The sequence below is a fragment of the Mobula hypostoma genome, chromosome 1 (assembly GCF_963921235.1).
Source record: "Mobula hypostoma chromosome 1, sMobHyp1.1, whole genome shotgun sequence".
Classification (NCBI taxonomy): Eukaryota; Metazoa; Chordata; class Chondrichthyes; order Myliobatiformes; family Myliobatidae; genus Mobula; species Mobula hypostoma.
The window spans coordinates 143,305,130-143,322,904 of record NC_086097.1 but is presented as its reverse complement, the minus strand read 5'-3'; the positions used below and the strand labels follow the sequence as shown (position 1 = coordinate 143,322,904).

Genomic DNA, 17,775 nt, shown 5'->3' with positions numbered 1-17,775 from the left:
TATGCACTAAGACACTTCCTAATCTCAGTACTATGTAATCTCTCACAGTTAGGTAATACACTTAGTTACAATTTTTCCCACTAAAATGGACAATTTCATGTTTCCTTCTTTGCCCAGTCTTAATCCATATATATTCCTTGCTAACTCCCTCAAATCATCACAGTTTACCTTCCACCAATCCTCATGTCATCAACAATTTTAGCAACATACCCTATGATGCTTTCATCCAAATTTATTTATATAAAACGTAAAATTGTAAGAAGTTGAAGCCTCAACACCAATTCTTCTGGCATACCACAGATGATATCTGACCAATCAGAAAAAGAACCATTTAAACTGAATTGATATTTATTAGCAACCAACTCTTATGTCATGAGCTTCTATTTTCCTTAAAAATCTTTGAATCAGCACCATATTAAATGCTACTGGTCAAGAACAAATGGGCATCAATTTAAAACAATTGGCAGAAGGGCTAGAAGTTACATGAAGAAAACCATTTCTCATAGCAAGTATTCATCACCTGGTCTACATGATCAATTGGAAATAAAATCAATTGGCAATTTCAAAGGAAAACTAGATAAATTATTGAGAGGAAGTTTTGAGAAGTGGGATTGAACAGACTGATTTGCGGTGAGATAACATGGGGTGAATAGGCTGAGTAGCCTCCATCATTACAGTAACATTTCTATTATTTTACTTTCTATTAGAGGTGTATAAGATGATGAGAGGCATTGATCGTGTGGATGGTCAGAGGCTTTTTCCCAGGGCTGAAATGGCTGCCACAAGAGGGCACAGGTTTAAGGTGCTTGGGAGTAAGTACAGAGGAGATGTCAAGTTTTTTTTTAAACGCAGAGAGTGGCGAGTGTGTGGAATGGGCTGCCGGCAACGGTGGTGGAGGCGGATACAATAGGGTCTTTTAACAGACTTTTGGATAGGTACATGGAGCCTAGAAAAATAGAGGGCTATGGGTAACCCTAGTCATTTCTTAGGTAGGGTCATGTTCAGCACAACTGCGTGGGCTGAAGGGCCTGTAATGTGCTGTAGGTTTTCTATGTTTCTATCATTTTGGGGAACACTAAATTCCAAGTGACATGCAGCTATTTACTGTATCAGTGTATGCTCACTCTTTACCTCTTGGCTCCAGAGGGAAGGCTCATTGTCCCCTCAGGTTGAATTATGTGCAAGGCTGTGTACTCCTGGAGGGCAAGAGGCTTACTCTCAGAATCCATCAGAACTTCTCCATCTGCGGACAAAGAAACCATAACCTTTTAGTAGTAATAGTATTTCAATCAAGGTGACATGGAACCACAGCAAGATGGCATTCTGCTGGTAAAACCCTACTTCGAATTACAGGCAAGGGAGTTTCCTGTCATGTCAACACCTTTCATACTACTAAAGAAAAGATGCCAAAAAGAAAACAAGCCTAAAATCAAATGTGAAATCTGACATTGTGTACAGGTGGCCCCCATTTTCCGAACGTTCGCTTTACGTCACCTCGCTGTTACGAAAGACCTTCATTAGTTACCTGTTTTTGCTAACAGAAGGTGTTTTCACTGTTACGAAAAAAGGCAGTGCGCACCCAAACAGCCAAGCTCCTCCCCCGGAACCGCACTCTAGCCGCCATTGCTTAAACACGTGCTTTATCTCGATTTATTTTGTGCATCCGTTAGCAAGATGAGTTCTAACGTATTGGAAAAGCCTAAAAGAGCTCGTAAGGGTGTTACGCTTAGCGTAAAACTAGACATAATTAAGCGTTTCGATTGTGGTGAACAAAGTAAGGTCACTGTTCACGCGTTGAACTTGCCTGCGTCCACCATTCGCACTATTTATATGCAGAGAGAAAGAATTTTGAAAGCTGTCGATGTAACTGTTGGTTCTGCTCGTAGCAAAGTGGTCTCTCTCTTAGTTGGCATCCAATAATGGATAAAATGGAAAGTCTATTGCTTGAGTGAATTGATGGGTGTACAAGTGGTGTTCCGTTAAGTTTTCTTCTACTTAAGGAGAAATCAGTCAGCCTTTTTAATAAGCTGAAACAGAAAGCATTGGACGATGGCGATGAAAATGTTGCAAAAGTGGAATTTAAAGGTAGTCATGGGTGGTTTGATGGGTTTCTGAGGCGAGGGCAGCTTCATAGTTTAACGTTTACCAGAGAGAGTGCTTTGGTTGATACTGAAGCTGCCGAAAAGTTCCCAGCAGAACTGAAGAAAATAATTACAGAAGATGGTTATTCGTATAAGCAAGTGTTTAACTGTGACGAAACTGCAATTTATTGGAGTCTTCCCGATTCCGGTAAGTGAAACTACACTGTACATACATTATTTCTACTTTATATAGGCTGTGTATTTTTATGTGTTATTTGGTATGATTTGGCAGCTTTGTAGCTTAAAGGTTACTGGAGAGAGTGTATCTGCCGAGAGCGCTTGCGCCGTGTTTCTGCTGAGAGCGCTTCCGCCGAGAGTGCTGCCGTGAGATTTGCGCTGCACTAGACAGTGCTGCAGAAAAGTATTTCTACTTTATATAGGCTGTGTATTTATCATACCGTTCCTGCTTTTACTATATGTTACTGTTATTTTGGGTTTTATGTGTTATTTGGCATGATTTTGTAGGTTTTTTTTGAGTCTGGGAATGCTCAAATTTTTCCCATATTAATAAATGGTAATTGTTTCTTCGCTTTACGACATTCCGGCTTACGAACCATTTCATAGGAACGCTCCACCTTCGGACAGCGGGGGAAACCTGTATTTGATCAACGGGTGTCTCTAGCAGCTATACTTAGTCACTATGTGAAAGAAAATATGGGTGACCATTGCATTACAACTGTTGAGATTATGGAAATTTGTCCTTAAAAACTCACAAATCTCTATCCAAAAAATTTGAGATACAGAATAAAATTCAGTCTTACAAAATTTATGTCGGAAAAAGTAAACACAAAATACAAAAGAAACAACAAATGCTGTCACTTTGTATTTTTATTCCCTCAAGACTCTGGGTTCGAAGATTTGAAGATGACATCATTGCATCAATTGGGTTCACAGTCTCAGTGAAACCCCCTCCTTTGCCACACTCTCTCCAGTCTGAGGACACATGAACAGTGTGCTGCACTCTTCATTTGTGAAGCAATTTCTCTGATTACATTGTGGACAGCCAAGACCCATGGCTGTCCAAAGTAATCCCTCAGCCTATACTACACTTAAAGCTAAGTCACCGTACTTTAACCTATTAGCCCCTAGAACTCCTTTTATGCCCCCTTTCTCCCATGGACCCTGATCTTCAAATTACATCCTGATATCCTCATTTGCTAAATCTTTTCCTACTTCACAAGCCACGAGTGTTGGCTCAGTTGTTAAATAAGGTGAGTCACTTAATTATCACTGAAAAATGGTTTAATGAGAGGCAAACGTCTCATAGGAATGCATTATGAACCAGAGTTCCATGAGAAAAGGGGTCTCACATTTCAGAAAATCACAAAGCAGCTTTTTTTTTTAAGGGATGGAAGACCCTGTTATGTATAGGTTGCCTATGTTTAAATAGGATGTTACTACGTTGAAAGATGTAAAAAGCATAGTGATGATTGTCATGCAAAACAAACCATTTAACTTTTCTGTAGCAGCAAAGTTTCACAAACTGCAATGGTCAAGTAAATATTAGTTGAGAAAAGGGGTGCAGCAATTTATCAGAACAACTGACTCACAACTGAATATTGCCTAGGGATTTCTTTAAGTGTTTGCACCTGTCTTAACAACTAAAAAAACAATTCAGTTGCTAAGTCTCTCAAAAGTAATCCATTTTGTTCTATCCTCCATTTATTTTTACTTCCTCATTCCAGATATTTAAGATATCTCTTTTAAGATCCCAAACAAGCATCCTATACCAAATTGCTCCAGACCTCTCCCCTTATTGTTGTGATGCTGATCTTAAATTGAAGCCTCTCTATTCCTAGCCACCTGAACTGGGAATAAGGCTTTGATTTAACAGCCTCTAATACATCCCTTGATCCTGCATTACAATGTCAGTCTAAACATGAGTTTAAATAGATGAAGGGTCTTCGATCTGAAATGTTAACTGTGTTTCTCTTTCCAAAGGTCAGCACAAGGGGTTAAAATTATGTGCATGGTGGGGAAGGGGGAAGAGAGTAAAAGGAAAACCAATTTTACAACTCACCAATAACCCAACCATACAATGTGTTGACACCACAGCGATATTTGGTCTGGTCTCCAAAGGCAGACTGCAAAGCTTCACATACACCACTACTTAGTGGACTTGGCTTCTTCCTGGCTCCTGAGATCCAGACATCCAGGCACTGACTTGGCAAAAAGGGACCACTATAGTCAGAACATTCAAGCTGAGCTGTGGCATTGATATGTACCAACTTCAGTTTATAGTTCTCCCCTTTCTGTGGCTGGGTCCCTTCTGGTACCAACAGAAATACAAACAAATTAGCAAGTCAACAGGTTGCAATCCGACTGGAAACTGTTCCTCTAAGATATGATTGCAACCCACAGATGATGCACGTAACAAATTACTATTGTAACACACACAAAATGCTGGAGCATTGTGTTTGTGATACTTGAATTTCCAGCATCTGCAGATTTTTCTCCAGCTTGTGATTAAGTTACTATAATAGTTCACTCAGAGATTAGCCTGGCATTGTGTTTCTGGTAGGCAACGTGACAAAGATAACAATTTTATGTTGTCACAAAAGACTGCAGATACTCTAAGTCTGGAGCAACAGACAAGGGAGGTGGAGATGGAGGAACTCAGCAGGTCAGGTGGCATCTATGGAGGGAAGAGAGTCCTGACCTGAAAAATCACCTGTCCCTCATCCTCCATAGGTGCTGCTTGCCCCACTGAGCCCCTCCAACTCACCTGAGGGATGCCCTGAGTTTCATTTCTGATAGCTGCAGGAACAATATTACTCTAGACACCAAGAAAGCTCTTTCTCTTGCAAAGGCGGCTATGAATCACTTACTGAATGATTTAATGCCCCATCTGAAGGTACCTTTGGTAATTTAAACACACCTGGCTGGCACTAGGAGCCTGCCGAGAACAGACTCAATTTATTTTTAGCAAAAGGGAGAAACAACCTTTTATTTTCTTGGAATAGGAGAATTACTGTTACGATTGTAAAAATCTATTAATGGTTACACATTTTGCTTAGCCAATTTAACTGATGGTTTAAATTCTGTAACATCCATTTGCCACTTTTCACATATTTGATGAAGTGTTTTACATCAAATGAACTACAATGGGTTGTTACATTAACAAACAATTACTAAATGGGGAGGAGAGCAGGAAGATGGGGGAGAGGAAGAGGGTGGGTGATGGGTATTATTCAGTTCTAAAGTCATTCAAAAGACTTTGTAACTGAGTAATATTATGAGAATTCATTTTTACTGACAATGCCTTGAAGAAGTATTCAGCCCCCAATCCTTTGTTCACATAAATGAGTATAACAACCAAGGGATTTTGATCAATTTAACTGATTTTTTTTTTGAATCACATGCTCTTATTTCCCCCCACAGTAGAGTCCCCAAAAACATTAGGAATGGTGTTACCTGGTTGATGTGCAGTATTAGATTTAAGTCACATGTACACTTTGTATTGAGGCTAAGTTGTTCCACTTTAGTTTCATCCCACCACAAAACTTTCTTCCATATCCTTACAGTATCTTCTGAGCAAAGCTTTGCAAAGTCTTTATGGGCAAAGATATGCTTTTTTTACTGGTACATGTGGTGCAATTCTAATACTGTGCATCAACCAGTTAACACCATAGTATGGTGGAGGTAGCATCATGCTATGGAAACACTTTTCAGAAGCCGGATCAGGATTGATAGGAAGATGATTACTGCTAAATATAGAGAGATCCTGGATAAAGACCTGCTAGCCTCCGCCAGAAAGCTTAAACTGGGAAGTCGGTCTTTTAGCAGGAAAAACAACTCAAAGCACACTGCCAGAGCAACCATGGAGTGGTTTCAAATGAAAAAAAAATTGATAACCTTGAGTGACCCAAGTCAGTGTCCTGACCTTAACATGACTGAACATCTCTAACAAGACCTCAAGATTGCTGTCCGCTGTTGCTCCCAAACTAATCTTACGTAACTTGAGCAATTTTGGAAGGAGGAATGGGAAAACCATGCTCCATTACTTTATGCAATGCTAATAAACTTATCCAAAAAGACTACTGGTTGTGATAGCTGTGGGAGCGAAGTACTGAGGAAAGGGGGATGAATTCCTCTGAACTGCTGACATTTCAGGTTTTGAATTTTTAGTTTTTCATGCGTTACAATTCTCCATTTTTGGAGCTGTGCTGGGGAAAAAAGGAGCATGTGATTCACAAATAAAAATTCTCAGTTAAATTGATCAAAATCCCTGTTGTAATTCTCATTTATGTGAACAAAGCGTTGGGGGCTGAATACTTTTCAGGACACTGTATGGGTGTCCATACGTCAGGCGCTCATAACCCAGTGACATCTTGTATATACGTACTTCAAGTGCCTACAACAATGATAAACAATTAATCTGTTTTTCCACAATTATCCTACAATTAGGGTTATACGCAATATAGATTAGGTGAGGACGGCAAGAACCTAACCCTAAATACACTGATTAATAAGCAGCAATTCAATGACAAATTCCAGCCTTTTCATTCATTTTTCTGTTGTCTATAAATGCATAAGACATTCAAATGTACATTATCCGAACACAAGTTCTGAACTTGGGCCTTCAAGATTCCATATTCAACAAGAATTTTAAACAAACCACTGAAGTACAAGACTCACCTGTAACTCTTTGGTAGAAATGTGGTTGAAGTACATGACGGAGGTAAACAGGATTAACCTGTTGTAATATACAAAGTGACCATACCAAATCAACCAGCAGGAATGGATCCATCTCCAACAGGACACTGTTAAGTTTACTGTGAATCTACAGACAAAAATAAAATTAGATCTTATTGAAAGTATCCTGTTTTCCACTGGTCCTGCCAACTGCTTCTAATGTAATGCTATTTCATAAAAAAATTTAAAAGAATATTAACAAAATTACAATACACTTCACATTCTCCTGGGTGCCAATAGCCATCGATACAGTGAACCAATCCGCATGTTTCTTTAGAAATGAGACTATTAATGAATGTGGGCTTAGTGCAGACAAATGCAGCTGAGGTAAAAGATTAGACATTACCTGATGGAATGGCAGGGCAAGCACAAAAGGACAAATGGTCTACTCCTGCTTTTATTTCTCATGTTTCTTATGGTGATATTAAACCATAATAGTGATCAATTTAGCTATATTCTGGCCCTACTGATAACAGACAGGGTATAGAGCAAACAAGAGCCAATTTTGTTCCACATAGCCAGGGAAACCAAGAGTAAAGAGATCTGCTTTGGATCAAAGAAATATTGAAGACTAAATAGTGAGGGGCTGGGAATAGTAAAGGAACACCAACATTTCCAAGTCACCCACCATTTTGACCCAGAAATTCATAACTATTCCTTCATCTTTGCTGGTTTTAAATCCTGGAACTCCCTACTCAACAAGACTACGGGGATAGCTTCACCAAGATTGCAATAGTTCAAGAATGTCATTCACCACCACCTTATCAAAAGTAATTATGCATGGACAATAAGTGTTTGTCTTCTTATAATGCCTATATCCAGCAAATAAGTTATAACTAAATTAGGTATCAAGCTGCAAAAATTATTTTAAAGTTACAAATACAAAAGTCAAGAGCAGCAATTAAGACAGTACTTCAGTTGCTCAGAGCAATGTGGATAGATTGGCCTTGGAAGATATGGAGGAAACATTCATCAAAGTAGTGGAATCTTTTAATAGGGGACTATTTTTTCTGGTGAGGGAATTATAAACACAGGGACATACAGTAAATTAAATTCAGAACTTGATTACGAAGCAGTTATTTTAACACAAAGGGTAAAAGAAATTCAGCATTCCTCCACCACCCACACTCCTATCACTGGATTATAAGTCCTGAAATGCTGAATTTTTTTCGAAGAGACTAAATACAGCCATCACAGCTGAGAACAAGAACAATTTTATGCAAGCGCACCTTCCACACTTTACATTTACATTCCACTATATTACCAATCACCACTTTCTAACTCTGAATAAAGCAAGCTACCATTGTGATACAGCTGTCATAAAGATAATATATTCCCTCTCAAAGATCACCATCCCCACCTTAGCAAAGAAGGTCTCTCCAGTGGCTGGTTGATAATTAAGACGAGCGAAGGCCATGATGATGTTACAGAGCTGCACTTCAGTCATCGCGTCACAGTGCTCGTATACATACTAAATACGATAATGCAATACATTAATTTATCTGCACCTTTTCCAAAGTTCCAAAGTCAAAAAACACAGAAATGAACAAACTTACAGTCTCTAGAATGGTATTAGGTACTCTCCTTAATCTTCTTAAATACTTAATTTTCTACATATACACCATGCCCATAACTCACTTTCAGGTATAATACTCTGTTCATAAACCATCTGAATTTGATCAAAGCTCCCAAATAAATGAGTATTCCCTCCCAGAGATCCACTATTGTATACATAAAGTTGTATTTCTCAATTAGATACCAACCTCTAACTGCCTTTTCTTTGCATATACCATTCGTGTACAAATTTTATAATTTACCAATCAAGATGGACTATATGACATTCTGAGCTTATATCAAGTAAAACAGTCAATAGAGAGGTAAACAAGATGTATGACATGTTTGCCTTCATTGGTCAGGGCATTGAGTGCTACAGTCAGTAAGTCATGTTGCTAAGTTTTGATTAAGCTGAACTTACAGATTCTGGGAAGGGTACAGAAGTTTACATGCACGTTGGCTGGATAAGAGGGTTTAAGCTATAAGGAGAGATCGGACAAACTTGGAAAAGCCAACTGTTTTCTCTGGAGTGTCAAGAAGCTGAGGTGAGGCCAGATAAAAAAAATAAGAGTGCAGATTAGTGTTACAGTACAGAGAAAGTGCAATATATGCAGACAGTAAGGTGCAAGGTCACAACGAGGTAGATTGTGTGGTCAAGAGTCCATCTCATTATACTAAAGAACCATTCACTAATCATATAACAGTGGTGCAGCTGTCCTTGAGATTGATGGTATGCACTTTCAATCTTTTGTATCTTCTGCTCAATCGGAGAGGGGAGCAAAGAGAATTTCTGGGGTGGGTAGGATTTTTGATTATTCTGGCTGGCTTAACAAGTCAGCAAGAAAACACATTCCAAGGAGGGAAGGCTGATTTTCATGATGTGCTGAGCTGTGTCCATAACTCTCTGCATGTTCTCGAGGTCATGGACAGAGAATTTGTTATACCAAGCTGACGTACATCTGGATAAGATGCTTTCTATGGACTGAGTCGAGGTACCAGCAAGTCTCCTTAGCAGTGACCTCAACTTAGTTGACCAGCTCAAGTCTAATCGTGTTGTTCACTCTTAGTTACTTGAAACTCTCAACGTCTCAACCTCAGCACCATTGATGATGACAGGACCATGTGCACTGGTGCGTCTTGCTGAAGTCAATGACCTCATTTTTATTTATCTGACACTGCGAGAAAATGTGATGTCATGACACCATGTGACAAGGTTTTCTATCTCCTTCCTGTATTGTGATTCATATGAAGAGACTGGAGAGGTACGGATCATGCGTAGGCAGAAGAGGTTGAGTTTAATTTGACATCATGTTCATAACAGACATCGTGGGCTGAGGGGCTTGTTTCTAAACTAAACTATTTTATGTTCTAAAAGAGAAACCAGGAATCTGTAGACAGGATTATGAAGCACATTGTCTTCAAGAGAGTCAATTTACATTTTACTTTCTCAGTTTAATTTTGGAAAATATGAATTGATATCATAAGCATCAAAAATCAATAATTTTATTATGGTACCTGGAAAGGGCATGAATGCTCTCCATCGAATTACATACATAAATTAAAATCACAAAAGTTTACTGGTCATAGCAAGACACTGAACAGTATTATACAAGGTAATATGTAACACATTATTAGCTGCTAAATGTTAGGCAGACCCAACCAAGTCTTTTAAGTGAACAGAAGATCAAGGCAAAATAGGAAAATGGAAATGATCAAACTAGCTCCAATGTCAATGTTAATGATTGCAACTTCACCTGTGCTAGAGCTTCAAACAAAGGTAGATTGAGCCACTTCAGGTAAGCAAATGACTTTGTGCATCGCATGATATCAAGGGGACTCAACTCCGGTACCCTGGGGAGAAGTTCAGAGGCCAGCCGCTGGAAAACCTGTGTCTGTTGGAAATTCAGCTTTCCTGTGGGATTATAAGAAGCCAGTATTAAACTTTCAGCAGCTATTATTTTTATTAAACTACTTTGTTTCTGAAAAGCAGATACTTTATTTTTTAAATGTTGCAACATGACATGGTATTATGGGATGAATCCTTCCCCCTCCTCTTCTCAAAATTGAGTTTGAGTGGAATGTCTGTTCACGAATCTGGTGCTAGGCTTACAAACTTGGTTACCTAGTAATCAGAGCTAAACACAGATTGCAGAGACCCACACAGACATTTCACTTGCATTTGGTTAAGTTTATATGCTGCACTGTCATTGAATTTGCACTTACCATAAGCAAAAGCCATGTCAATCAGTAACTCAGTCTTGAGATCAAAGTACTTTTGCATGAAGTGGTATGACAGGGCACGTAGCAAAGGAACAGAGCGCCGATTTTGAAATGCCAAGGCCAGCATCACTTTTCTTGTGTCATCAGGAGTGAAATGTTCAGCCAGTTCCAAGCTCTGAAACATGAAGTTGACAAATACACAGTGAGAATGCATATTCCATGTAGACTCAGAAGACTAAAACATGAAAAAATTTATAATTAAATAGCACCTTTCACAATCTCATAATACTCCAGAGATTTAAAAATGAAGTCTGCTTTTACGAAGACAAGTGTTTTCAGTTGGAATCAAGTAAATAAGGTGATTAACTGGTATTAAGCGATGGCCTACAAATAACACTAAAATAAAGTCCAGATTAGCTTCTTTAGCTGGTCCAAGCATTGGGACAGTCTTTGTGTGTGGGAGATCGTATCTCATGAGTTCTTTCAAGAAGCAAGCAAGAAGGTTGATATGGCAGGGTGGTAGATGTGGTATATAGTGTTACGTACCCCGTAACTGGGTTGCCAAACCAGCAGAAATGGATCACTCAGTTGGAGTCTGGAGTACTAGAACTAAGAAAGTTTTATTAAAGGAACAAGCAACACAGTAATCGAAAGGATAATAAATGCAACAGTTCAGCGATGATAAACACACATGTGCACAGAATTAAGATAACAGCATCAATCAAGCTCTATCGTTGTCTAGGGGTAAATGACCAAATTTCAAAGTGACTCAAAGTTCAGTTCGCAGTAATCGTTGCCATGGCGATGGACAACGTGGGGGAAGAGAGAGATAGAACAGGAACAACTGATCATTCAGAACGGCTTCACTCACAGACCGGCGAGATTGCTCACAAGCAACTTTTGGGCGGGTCCTTGGTGATGTCACCGGAGGTCACCGACTGTGACCCCTCCTCCAGATGCGGTCGATCCTCTGCAGTGAACCCGGCACCCAGGCAAGGGCGGACACACACCAGGTTCCCGCTGATCGTACCTTTCCACCCCGGGCGTTGTCTGGTACTTCTCACCCACTCGTGAGAGGCGCACCGCTTCCAGGGTCTCGTTACCTCGGGTGGCGTGTGTCCCTGCCTTAGCGAACCGGTCCCTTTTTATCCCCCTGCTGGGGTATCGCCTGTCCATCACTTCAAACAGTTCAGGGTTCAAAGGGGGAGCCGCTCCAGACAGCTCTCTCTCTCCCACGTCCCTTCATTACACATCTCCAGACGCTGCTCCATTGTTCCTTATCTCTCCTTCCCCTGAGGGCAGGTGGCAGACCACTTGCTGATGTCACTGATGCTAACCCAGGCCAGCAAACATCTTAATTTTATGTGTATTCTCGTCACAATAGTTGCAAGGAAAGGTTGGTGAACCCATTACAATTACCTGTCTTTCTGCATTAATTACTCATAAAATATGGTCTGATCTTCGTCTAAGTCACAATAATAGACAAACACAATCAGTTTAAATCAATAACACACAAATAATTGTACTTTTCATGTCTTTATTGAACACATTGTTTTATTGCTCATAGTTCAGGCTGGAAAAACTATGTGAACCCTTGTATTTAGTAACTGGTAGAACATCCTTTAACAGCAATAACCTCCACCAAGCGTTTACTGTGGCTGCTGATCAGATTTGCACAATGGCGAAGAGGAAGTTTAGACCATTCCTCCATAAAAAACTATCTTAGTTCATCGATATTTCTGGGATACCTTGCATGAACAGCATCTTCAGGTCATGCCACAGCATCTCAATTGGGTCGCATAAAATGCTGGAGGAACTCAGGAAGCCAGACAGCATCGATGGAAAAGAATACTGTTGATGTTTCAGGTCAAGTCCCTTCAGCAGGACTGGGAAAAAGGATAAGTGCCAGGAGGGAGATCAGTGGGGAGGAACGAACTGACAAGGGAGTTGGGTAGGGAGTGACCCCTACGGAAAGCAGAAAGCGCGGGCTGGAGAGGAAAAGATGTGTTTGGTGGTGGGATCCTGCTGGAGATGGCAGAAGTTATGCAGAATTATATGCTGGACGCAGAAGCTGGTGGGGTGGTAGGTGAGGACAACAGGAACCCTATCCTTGGTGGGTGGTGGGAGGATTGGGTGAGGGCCCATCTTCACATCCTTGTAAGCGGAACAAGTGCTACACCTGGCCCTACAACTTCTCCCTCAATACCATTCAGGGCCCCAATCAGTCCTTCTAGTTGAGGCTACACTTCACCTACAAGTCTGTTAGAGTCACCTACTCCAGGGGTCCCCAACCTTTTTTGTACTGCGGACCGGTTTAATATTTACAATATTCTTGCAGACCGGCCGACCCGGCGGGGTGGGGTGAGGTTGCCAACGGACAAGAGTAGCAGTCAAATACGTTGTGTTTACCCAAGAAAGACTACAATGACCATGAAGCCTTGCGCGGGCACCAGTGTGCATGCGTGACCTGCGCGCTTGTGCCTGCCGATTTTTTTCTACAAATCGTTTATGCCGATTCTGTTGGGGGGGCGGGGTGTTAATCACCACCGGAATATAGGTGATAAGTGGCTAATACACAATTTTGTTTCTAAAAGGGCTTATCTAATGAATTTAATATTAAACACACAGCGCATATTTTCCTCGCAGGAATATAGCGATAAGTCAATAATCAGGGGAGGACAGGGGAGCTTGAAGTAAGTGTTGAACGAACTTCCAGTAGAAGTGGCAGAATCAGGTTCGATATTATCACTTAAAGAAAAATTGGATAGGTATATGGACAGGAGAGGAATGGAGGGTTATGGGCTGAGTGCAGGTTGCTGGGACTAGGTGAGAGTAGCGTTCGGCACGGACTAGAAGGGCAGAGTTGGCCTGTTTCCGTGCTGTAATTGTTATATGGTTATATAAGTAAGTCAATAGCATCATAACATTTTAAGTAACGTTTGGATATTAAACACACAGCACATATTTTCCCCATATGAACATATAAAATCATTGCAACACACCAATATCGCTGAATCAGTGGGAGCCCTGGGCTTGTTTTCCTGCAACAACACCGTCCTATCGAGGGGTGATGGGAGACAGCGATACTCGAAGGGGGTTCCTTATGTTCAGTCTATTCCGCAATTTAGTTTTCGTTGCTTTCATTGCAGAAAACTCACTTCGCAGCGATATGATGTTGGAAATGGAAGCAACATTTTCAGTGCTTTCGTGGCTATCTCAGGATATTTAGTCTTGATTTTGATTCAGAATGCCAGCAGAGATGTTATGTCAAACATACTTTTCAGCCCCCCCTCATTTGCAAGCTCGAGGAGTTGATCCTCTTCCCGCGCTGACATGGATGACGCGTGGGTAATGACCTCGCGTGCGTAATGGCTCAACAGTGGCCGGACAGGGAATGAGGAAAGGTGCCAAAATGAGGAAAGATTTTTCATATCGCCAAATCATATCGTTTCCTCGCGGCCCGGTAGCGCATGCTTTGCAGCCCGGTGGTTGGGGACCGCTGACCTACTCTATCCAGTGCTCCTGGTAAGGAGTATTGGTAAAACCCAATGCGGATTAGTCTCATGTCCCATTCCCATTCCGATATGTCAATCCATGGCCTCCCCTACTGTCGAGATGAAGCCACACTCAGGTTGGAGGAACAACACCTTATATTCCGTCTGGGTAGCCTCCAACCTGATGGCATGAACACTGATCTCTCACTTCCGTTAATGCCCCACCTCCCCTTCTTACTCCATCCCTAATTTTTATTTTTTTCCTCTCTCTCCCTCTCACAATAACTCCTTGCCTGTTCTCCATCTTCTTCTGGTGCTCCTCTTCTCCTCTCTTTCTTCCAAGGCCTTCCATCCTAATGATATTCCCCCTTCTCCAGCCTTGTATCCCTTTTGCCAATCAACTTCCCAGCTCTTGGCTTCATCCCTCCCCTTCCTGTCTTCTCCTATCATTTCAGGTCTCCCCCTCTCAAATCTCTTAGTATCACTTTTTTCCATTAGTCCTGACGAAGGCTCTCGACCCGAAACATCAACTATACTTCTTCCTATAGATGCTGCCTGGCCTGCTGCGTTCCACCAGCATCTTGTGTGTGTTGCGGATTAGGAGAATGCTGCGTCAAGCACCTATGCTCCATCTGCCAGAAAAAGCAAGATCTCCCGGTGGTCACCCATTGTAATTCCGCTTCCCATTCGGACATCTCAGTCCATGTCCACCTCGACTGTCGCGATGAGGCCACACTCAGGTTGGTGAAGCAACACCTTAAATTCCACCTGGGTAGCATCCAACCTGATGGCATGAACATCAATCTCTCAAACTTCTGGTAATGCCTACCCCACCCTTCACTATTCCCCATTCCCATTTCCTTCTCTCACCTTATCTCCTTACCTGCCTATCACCTTCCTCTGGTGCTACTCCCCCTTTTCTTTCTTCCATGGCCTTCTGTCCTCTCCTATCAGATATCCCCTTCTGCAGCCCGTATCTCTTTTACCAATCAACCTCAACTCTTTACTTCAACATCCCCCTCCCCCATTTCATTTATCACCTTGTGGCTCTTCCTCCCCTCCCTCCCTCCCAATTTTCTTACTGTGACTCCATCTTTTTTTCCAGTCCTACTGAAGGGTCTTAGCTTAGAACGTCAACTGTACTCTTTTCCATAGATCTGCCTGGCCTACTAAGTTCCTACTAAGTGTGCTGCTTGGATTTCCAGCATCTGCAGATTTTCTCTTGTTTGTGATCTCAATTGGGTTAAGGTCTGGACTCTGACTTGTCATTCCAAAACACAAATTTTCTTCTTTTTAAACTATTCTGCAGTTGATTTACTTTTGTGTTTCGGATCATTGTCTTGTTGCATCATACAACTCCTATTAAGCTGCAGGTGATGGACCACTAACTTGACAGTCTTCTGTAAAATGTCTTGATACAATTTTGAATTTATTGTTCCCTCAACAATTGCAAGCTGTCCAGGCCCTGAGGCAGCAAAGCAGCCCCAAACCATGATGCTCCTTCCACCATGCTTCAGAGTTGGGATGAGGTTTTGACGTTTGGAGGAAACAGGGCACTGCACACTAACATAGTGGTGTACACTTCTGCCAAAAAGTTTAACTTTTTTCTCATCTATCGATAGGATATTGTCCCAAGAGCATTGTGGAACATCCAAGAGGTTTTTTGCAAACTTGAGAAGTGCAGAAACTTTTTTCTTTTTGAAGTGCAGTGGTTTCTTCTGTGGTGTGCTTCTATGAACACCAGTCTTGTTCAGTGTTTTTCTTATAGTGGACACATGAACAGAGATTTTAGAAAGTTCTAGAGATTTCTGCAAGTCTTTTGCTGTTACACCATAAGACCATAAGACATAGGAGCAGAATGAGGCTATTTGGCCCAGCGAGTCTGCTCGACCATTCAATCATGGCTGATCCTTCTTTCCCCTCCTCAGCTTCACTCCCTGACCTTCTCCCCGTAACCTTTGACGCAGTGTTCAATCAAGAACCTCTGCCTTAAATACACCCAACAACCTGGCCTCCACAGCTGCCTGTAGTAACAAATTCCACATATTCATCACTCACAATATTTCTTGCCCATTCTCCTAATCAGTCTAAGTCCTTCTGCAGCCTGCCTATTTCCTCAACACTGCCTGCCCCTCCACCAATCTTCATATCATCTGAAAACTTGGCAACAAAGCCATCTATTCCATCATCTAAATCATTTACATACAGCATTAAAAGCAGTCCCAACACCGACCCCTGCGGAACACCACTACTCACTGGCAGCCAACCAAAAAAGGATCCTTTTATTCCCATTAGCTGCCTCTTACCAATCAGCCAATGTTCTAACCATGTCAGTAACTGTCCTGTAATACAATGGGCTCTTAACATGGTAAGCAGCCTCATGCGTGGCATCTTGTCAAAGGCCTTCTGAAAGTCCAAATATACAATATCCACTGTATCCCCTTTACCGATCCTACGTGTAATCTCCTCAAAGAATTCCAACAGGTTCGTCAAACCAGATTTTCCCTTAAGGAAACCATGCTGACTTTGTCCTGTCATGCCCTGTCTCTCCAAGTTCTCCATAACCCTTTGGGTTCTTTTCAGCTCCTTCAGCATTGTACACCGTACTCTTGGTGTGATCTTAACAGAAGGGAGAGTAGCAACAGAACTGAATTTCCTCCATTTGGAGACAATTTCGCTTACTGTACACTGATGATCTTTAGAAATATATTTGTAGCCTTTTCCAGCTTCATGCATCTAATTCTTGTTCTAAGGTCCTCTACAAGTTGTTTCGATTGAGGCGTGGTCCACATAAACAGATCTTTCTTCAGAAGAGCAGGCTCTGTCAGTAACTTGACTTTGTGTGATTTTTTTTACAGGGCAGGGCATTTCCAATCCCAGCTCACTGACTGGAACACCTGACTCCAGGTAGTTTTTGTAGAGGCATTATCCCAGAGGATCACATAGTTTTTTGAACCTAGATTGTGATTGTTTAAATAGTGTAGTCAGTATCGACGAGAAGTAGTACACTTGTTTGTGTGCAGATTGTGTCTGTCTATTATACTGACTTCATGAAGATCAGACCACATTTTGAGTAATTCATGCAGAAAACTATGTAATTGCCAAAGGTTCATAAACTTTTTCTTGCAACTGTATATACACTTCAGTAAGGCCCTTAATAAGCTTCTGCTTGATAGACTGTTGCTGGAAGTTAAATCAAAGGGTATCCAGCGAGAGCTAATTGGCTGCACAATTGGCTTTATGGTAGGAAGCAGAGCGTGATGGTGAAAGGTTGCTTTTCAGACTGAAGGTCAGTGACCAGTGGTGTTCCCATGGGTCAGTGGTGGGCCGATCGCTATTTTTCATATATATCAATAATTTGGATGACAATGTACAGACACTTTTAGTAAATTTGCAGATGTCACTAAAGTAGGTGTTGTATACACTGAAGATGGTCATCAAGAATTATAGTGGGATCAAGAGCAGATGAAGGAAAATGGACTTTTAATTCAGTTAAGGGTGAGGTGTTATATTTCAGAAAGACAAATCAGGATAGGGCTTTCACAGTAATCAGTAAGGTCCTAGAGAATTTTTTAGAATAAGGGGATCAAGAAGTACATAGCTCCCTGAAAATGAGGTCGTAAGTAGAGAGTGTGGTGAAAAAGGCTTTTTGCTCGCTGGCCTTCAGCAGC

The 17,775-nt window shown here is 41.3% G+C and overlaps 1 protein-coding gene across 2 annotated transcripts in view; it reads right to left on the bottom strand.

The window, feature by feature from the left end:
- The window catches only part of tbrg4 (transforming growth factor beta regulator 4), a 33,735-nt gene that overhangs the window by 3,545 nt on the left and 12,415 nt on the right, over positions 1 to 17,775 (bottom strand). Inside the window, exons 4-9 of one of the 2 annotated variants that reach the window (XM_063057294.1) lie at positions 10,614 to 10,785; positions 10,145 to 10,302; positions 8,197 to 8,307; positions 6,780 to 6,924; positions 4,162 to 4,407; positions 1,132 to 1,243 (exon numbers count right to left, since the gene is read on the bottom strand). In XM_063057294.1, the coding sequence (XP_062913364.1) occupies positions 1,132 to 1,243; positions 4,162 to 4,407; positions 6,780 to 6,924; positions 8,197 to 8,307; positions 10,145 to 10,302; positions 10,614 to 10,785 (944 nt within the window). Of the gene's footprint in view, positions 1 to 1,131; positions 1,244 to 4,161; positions 4,411 to 6,779; positions 6,925 to 8,196; positions 8,308 to 10,144; positions 10,303 to 10,613; positions 10,786 to 17,775 lie in introns of both variants that reach the window. The other variant, XM_063057288.1, reaches the window with a different exon arrangement.